We start from the raw sequence: 6876 nt of genomic DNA on the forward strand, positions 1-6876 counted from the left end.
TCTCTCTTTTAATACATGGGATGCTAGATGAAAATTTATAGTCTTAGTTAAGTCGTACGCTTCCTATGAACATACGCATCCTGTAAACGGTCACCATCTCTTATGAATAAATACCACGCGGCTCTCACTGTTGGAGAGTAGCAACGCTTCAACCATTTTAACAAAGCAGATACAGCCATCAAGCAAAATTTTCCACGACATCTTATCTTCCCGGTAAACAAAATCTATCCTTGACATATCATCAACAAAGCAAGCCCACGCCACGAAACGCGGCGACAAAAAACACCCGGCTGAAAAAGCAAACAATCTAGATTTTCGACATTATCCAAAAGCAAAATTTACATAACGCTAGGAGCTAGCTAGGTTTCCTGAGCATATCTCACTCTCTCCCTCCTAATGCTGCTGTCTAGTGCTTCTTAGGCTTGGCGACCAAGGCCTGGCAGCATGAGGCGAAAGCATCGGAAGCATCGAGGATTGGGGGGAGAGTGAAGGGGGGGAGGACGCCCGCGCCATTGTCGTGTGCAAAGGTCAAGGCGTTCCCAGTGAGGGTGTGCGCCATCGCGGTCTGCTGCTTGTTGAGCCCCTCCATGATGCATGAGAATGCTGCGAAGGTGGCGCAGTTCTGAAGCAGCGCTTGTGGTGTACCTGGATTCAGACAAACAAGCGTGTAAGAAAACCATGCCACCAAAGCCTCAACAATTTAACAAAATGATAGTGGTTGATATTAATAATCATAGCCGATTAAAGGTAGTAGCCTTGGGTAGCAAATGCAGATATGATCTTGACTAAACAAAATCATGCTTGAAATATCCTTTTTCAGTGCAAACTTCCTCTTTCGTTAGAACAACTGACGACTGCCGCCTAGAGTTCCTTAAGACACTTGAATACTACACTTGTTGAAATGTCATGACTGTCATGAGGCCCATGACTCAGAAGCACATGTGCCAGTAAAGCAACAGAGAGATGCAGTGTGAACAGAGTAGGTATGCGTAATGCATAAGATGGTGTTTAGCACATCACCAACTTAACTATATTACCACCACTAAATTACCCTGATTAAACACATGCGCAGTCCAGTTTAATTGGACTGCAAGATGTGAAGTCCTTAACAGCATCTCGAAAAAATTCAAGGGCTTGGTCAGTTAAATGAACTCTTTGCATTCTTGCCCAGTGGCTGCAGGACTCCATTAACAAGCGAGACAGGCGGTGAGCGCCTTTTACTGTTAAAATTATAGATGGTGCTTCTTTTTATCATGCAAAGAATAAGGCTCCTGAGTTTAGTAAATTTCTTACAAGTGATATGGGGCTTCTTGTAAATTAATTTACTTGAAATTCTAAAATGATAATCAGTAATTCAGTCTTGTATTTCTAGACAAACTTCAGTGTACGTTCGTACTCGGATTATCTAAATAAGTATGATAACAATATATAGCATGAACTGGATGCACAGCTGAAATTAAACTTCATCACTCAATGGATAAATTAACACAGTCGGATAATAAACTACTAACCTAATTATAACATGTTCAAAGTGTTGATTACAAAGGGCCATCCCAGAATCCATGCATAGGAGCTTACCAGTTCGTATTGACAGAAATGACATTTTTAGATAATCTCTTTTTTAGGTATTCCAGCAACAAGGATAACAATACAGAGTGTCCCCTAAAAAATAAATAACAATACAAAGTAACTTGGTGACCGGAAATTGAAGACAAAGCCAAAATTTGCTTGCAATTACTACCAATTATTTCACAACATTATGCAGTACCACAGAATATCACATCACAACTTCTTCATACTATTCTAAACAATGTCAAGCACAATAGTAAGTAAACTGTGAACGTGTTGTTGGTTCAATGTGAATGTACCTGGAAAACTCAAAGCAAGACCTGTGCAACAACCAGCAATGCCGGAATTGATGACTGCAAAAGGAACATGTTAGTTCATACTATGTATCCAACTCCCAAGGTGTTAATAAAAAGCTGACCACTGAACAGATACACATACTATCATCTTTCCCACGCAGCTTCCTCAACAAGCACAAAACCAAACTCTGGACGCCAGAAAGAACTGCAAAACTCTGGTCCAAGAAGTTTATACCATGAGCAAGCTTTTTATGAAAATGACAGGGCAATTTCCTAGTTAAGAATATGCACACAGAGGTGAACACTAACTTTGGCAGAAGACCCTGCATTGCCGAGTGAGCCCTTCAAACCCTTCTTAGATAGCAAACCTTGTCCTGAAAACAGAATCCGATATGCAGTATAAGGATTTTGTGTGAGGAAGTTAAACCGGGTGTCACAGGTGTTGTTAGTGACAACATGTATACCAGTAGTGCTTCCGTTATGCTAACACAATAAGGATCAAAATCAAGATTTAATGAATACAAGGAATTGGACTATTGGAGATTAAATGAATACAAGGAATTGAAGATTAAATGAATACAGGAATTGTATCAAATGTGGACAATCTTATACTCTTAGGCTAGCTAGAACTGGGTGTAAAACCTACCAAATTCCGTATAATCAAGTTTCTAATAAGAACTTTTTTTCACTATTTAAGAAGAACTGAACACCGATAATAGAAATTCACGAAAGTACCCACGACAGAATCAAAGAAAGCATCACCGCAGAGCAGAGTAATCCGGAAAAGGATAAGGTGGGGAGGGGGGACGGGGACGGAGGATATTACCATATCCAAAGATAGATCCGACGAAGGCGCCGCCGGCGAAGTCCCCGGCGGACCGGAGGACGCACACGGCTGGACCGGCAGCTAGAGGCGGCAGGGACAGGGACGAGCCCCCCTCGGCGGGGTTGGTGCCCACGTCGCCGTCCGACTCGTTCTCGCTCCTCGCCGCCATGTCCGCCCTCTCTGCGAGTTTCGTTATCGTTTCCTGTTTCGTTCGCCCAGGCCCAGGGTTGGAGTATAGGACGGGACTCCAGCCTCTCTCTGGTGAGCGGGTCCCGCTGCCAGTCCCTCCAAGGTTGGGTAGGCCGGCCGGCCGGCCGGCTTTACAAGCCCAATCGAACAGCAATATTAAACAAGCCCAATCGTAGCGCAGGACATAGAAATCGTCCACTTGCACAAATCGTCCGTTGCAGAGGTGCCCTTTAAACAGTTCTTCCGACTTTTTTTTTTAATTCTAGGGTAAATTGTGAAACTCTTTTTTTTTAACTCTCTTTCAATATTTTGTACTTGAACTTTGAAACTTTTTTGCCACATTCGCTTATACAAATCGTTTAGTACATTCAATCATGCACGTTCAACAAAAACAAAAAGAATTCACCCATAAGGCTATCTGAACTCCGCAAACGCAAAAGACGAGCACCGTGAAATGCTTCAAACAAAGTGTCCCGTGTCGTGTCATTGACGATGCATATACCATCTACAGTTCCTGCAAATTACCGCGACCTGTTCCATTTGCCCCAATGGCAATTTGTACCGAACTTGCAATGTTTCGTCTCAAAACATCAGGCGCCACCTCAACTGCTCAGCAATCCAACACAGGGTTCTTCATATTATTGCTATATATCTCTGTGCGCAATCGGCCCAAGCAGTTGTTGGCAGATGAAGGCAGTACTCATTACATTAAGTATGCCAAATAGCGCACACAATTAGCTTCTATCAGTTGGTGAAGACCAGCCACTGATTGCATGTCTACTGCAACACATCTTGGGGCATATAATCACAGATGTCACCAACTTCCTATGGTCAAAGGGGAGCTTAATGGGAGTTCAGCTGCAGGCGCCTCCAGTGTCACCTGAGAGATAGAGATAATGAGCCCGATCAAGGAAAGATGGAGCAGTAAGTATTGACTACTGCCGTTGCAATAGGCTAATATGTTTTTATACGTGTGAAACATTTTTAGTGAAAAATCTATAGTATGCTAAGATAGTATTTGCAAAAATCCATACCTCCTTAAAAACTGCACTATGGGAAGCATCCTTGAAGCCCTGAGTGCAGACCACAGAACATACAATTATGATCAGTAATCAGAAACAAGCGAGGAAAGGGGGGGAGAACGGTGGGTTTATCTGCTCACCAATTTCCTGAAGAGCTTTAACGATGCAGTATTTGAGTCACTAATTTTTGCTCTGAAAGTGTGAATTCCGTATTTCTCTACTGCAAACGACATCATCATTAAGGTCACTTCTTGACCTAGTCCCTTTCCACGGCTGCAACATGAAGCAACGGAAGTATGGAACCATGAGTAACATAACTAAACACCATCAGTCCATTACAATCTCATTTCAAAACAATCTGCTAAACTCTATATTATGGATAAGTACTGCAGTAATAATGGTAGAGGTAAAGCAACTGCGAATTATGTTGTATTCGTTAACAATTTAATTACTTTATAACAAACACTGGTATCATGTCAAGGGCTTTCATGATCATCAGTGTTTGGGCAATACAGAGGTTAAAGATTCGCAGGTAAACAAAACGGACCGAGAGAAAACATAATTCTAGAGAATTATTAAATAGTACCATATTGATGAAATTTCCTATGAGTGCAGTTGGTGAAAAAGTATCAGTGTATCACACTACTGATAATTCAATGGATAATAAGTTGAGTGGTCGCAATTGTTACCAGTTTAAGCTAAAACAAATACTTAGGACATACAGAATTCAATGTGATGCCCAAATTGGACTATCAAAGTCTACTGGCTGTCAGAATGGACAGAACATGCATGTAATTTCCCATGAGTCAAAAATAATGAAATATAGAACATATATCTAAGGTGATGAGAAGAGGTACTAAACCAATACTAAAAAGATGGTACCTCTTTTGTTCAGCTATCATAATCTCTATCTCTGCAAGTTCCAAATCATCAGGGTCATTCATATAGATGTTGACATCGCCAATCATAGCTGCAACGGATTAGGAAGAGCATTAGCACTAGCAGGACCTGTCAAGCTGCTGAATATGAAATCAACAAAAAATTAATTAATCAGTCATACATAGATGTTTCAATAGGGCAGCACTGGATTGTCTGGAGGAGGAGGAACCTTGTTTGCACTAAACCAATCTATTCCTAGGAGATTCTTGTACATTGGTCGGAATTCTGACGTTATGAACATATACTAGTAATGAAGGCTGAAGGACAGGGCAAGTGAGCTACAAAAGCTAGAGGAAGAGAACAGTCCTGTCTTAACTGTTGTACGCATACAACAATGATCTAGAGTTAGATCACTAAATCAACATCAGGATCCTAAAACACTATAGTAGAGATGTGAATTCAAATTTTAACTTGAAAACTACATTTGCACCCTATAAATACTGGTAGTGAAACTTCTGTAAATTCATTTGAGTTGCTTTCTGTGTCAACTAGAGATATAAAGTTTATATATAACTAACTGACATCAAATACACAGTTCGATGATCATGTATTGTTTTCTACCTGTCAAATGTGTATTATCTTTCATCTCTATGTTCTAGCAACTCTGGCATATAATTGAAGGACTGAACAGGCATTCCTCCTTCCCTTATCCATGTTCCAACTGGAAGATCTGGGTACTCTCCACCCCGCTTGACAGCTGAGGCCTCCTCCTCCCAACACCGTTGCATAACTCTAACACGCTACTGTTGGCCCATTTGATTGCTCGAACATTAAATTTCATTTTCCCAAACCGTTCCTCTTTTGAGGAAACGCATTCCGTAATGGCCTACACATTCCATCTCATCTTACTACAGAGAAGAACTAAAGGTGCAGAAATGGCATGGTTTTGTGTTGGTATTCTAAATATTCAAGCATCAGTCAATCTACGCTTACACCAGAAGCCACAACATCCTCCTCGAAACATGTATGCAAAATTGCAACCAGAATCGTACCAGATCCATGTAAACTCTGATTCCCGATTCATGATCATGGACTGAACTAAGCAAGTTAAAACATTTACTAAAAGCAACGTGCAGAAGAGAGTAGCAAACCTTCCGTGTGAGGGTTCCCGACCACGAAGTCTCCCTCGATCAACTCCTTATCCAGCACTATGAAAGTATGTTCTGCAACGAAACAAATGTCACTGAATCAGTCACAGCATGTCAGCTCACCACCAAATCGAGGCAAACTAGAGGGAGGAGATCGGGGGAAGCAGCGAGGGGGCAGGAGCCGAACTGAGAGGGTCGAGGGTCCAGGAGCGGTGGACCTCGAACTCCTGGGCGAGGGAGAGCGGCTCCGACGCGGTGGCCTCCAGCAGCGCCGGGTCCTGCATCCACTCGTGGTACCGCGGGACGTGCTCCCGCAGGTACGGCACCAGCACCGCACGCTCCCCCACCGCGTACCAGCTTCCCTTCCGACCCCGCCCGTCGTCCTCCCCGCCCACGGCCGCAGCAGCCGCCGCCGCCGCCTCCATTGCAGCCGCAGGGTTTCAATTTCGGCCCACGGTTTTCTAAGGGGAAAAGAAAACTTTTGCCCCACGGTCCACGGAACAGCGGGTCACCGTGTCAAACTGCTTTGCCCTCAGTGACTCATCACTGAGTACGCCACCAGGCAGGGAAAACGTACTCTGTTCTGTAAACGTACAAGGAGAAATTCGGAACTGAAGCAGTGGAAACTTCATGGCGTCACGCAGATCAGATGGGTCTCTGATTCGTTAGCAAGCATAGGGACTGAATGACTAAACAGCATGCGTATTGACAATTGGACATGGGGAAGGGGTGATCGAGAAAACTCAGATGAGTCGGGGGTATAAATATAGGCATGACTAGTCTATTTGTAACCAGGAAGGAAGAACCCTACATACATATAGCTAGCGAACAACAGTCAAAAGTCAGTCATTGTGTCTGGACATGTGCAGAGCAAGTGACTAGTGCAAAATGAACTGGGATGCTGGGAAGCCTTTTTATTTGCGACGTTGTCCAGAACTATAGTGAGC

General features: G+C 43.1%; 2 protein-coding genes across 2 annotated transcripts; both read right to left on the minus strand.

The window, feature by feature from the left end:
• Nucleotides 1-178: 178 nt before the first annotated feature.
• Nucleotides 179-2960, minus strand: LOC123098418 (chloroplastic import inner membrane translocase subunit TIM22-2). The gene is made up of 5 exons (XM_044520400.1): nt 2692-2960; nt 2175-2239; nt 2008-2080; nt 1869-1922; nt 179-645 (listed from the first exon to the last, which is right to left on the minus strand). Exons 1-5 carry the CDS (start codon nt 2858-2860, stop codon nt 407-409), a joined length of 600 nt encoding a protein of 199 aa, XP_044376335.1. The 5' UTR covers nt 2861-2960; the 3' UTR covers nt 179-406.
• A 266-nt stretch (nt 2961-3226) lies between these two features.
• LOC123098417 (N-acetyltransferase 9-like protein) lies at nt 3227-6427 on the minus strand. The gene is made up of 6 exons (XM_044520399.1): nt 6117-6427; nt 5933-6004; nt 4785-4872; nt 4043-4175; nt 3915-3953; nt 3227-3760 (listed from the first exon to the last, which is right to left on the minus strand). The coding sequence occupies exons 1-6, from the start codon at nt 6352-6354 to the stop codon at nt 3695-3697; spliced, it is 636 nt and encodes a 211-aa protein (XP_044376334.1). The 5' UTR covers nt 6355-6427; the 3' UTR covers nt 3227-3694.
• Between the last annotated feature and the right edge of the window lie 449 nt (nt 6428-6876).

The sequence above is a fragment of the Triticum aestivum genome, chromosome 4D (assembly GCF_018294505.1).
Source record: "Triticum aestivum cultivar Chinese Spring chromosome 4D, IWGSC CS RefSeq v2.1, whole genome shotgun sequence".
Lineage (NCBI taxonomy): Eukaryota > Viridiplantae > Streptophyta > Magnoliopsida > Poales > Poaceae > Triticum > Triticum aestivum.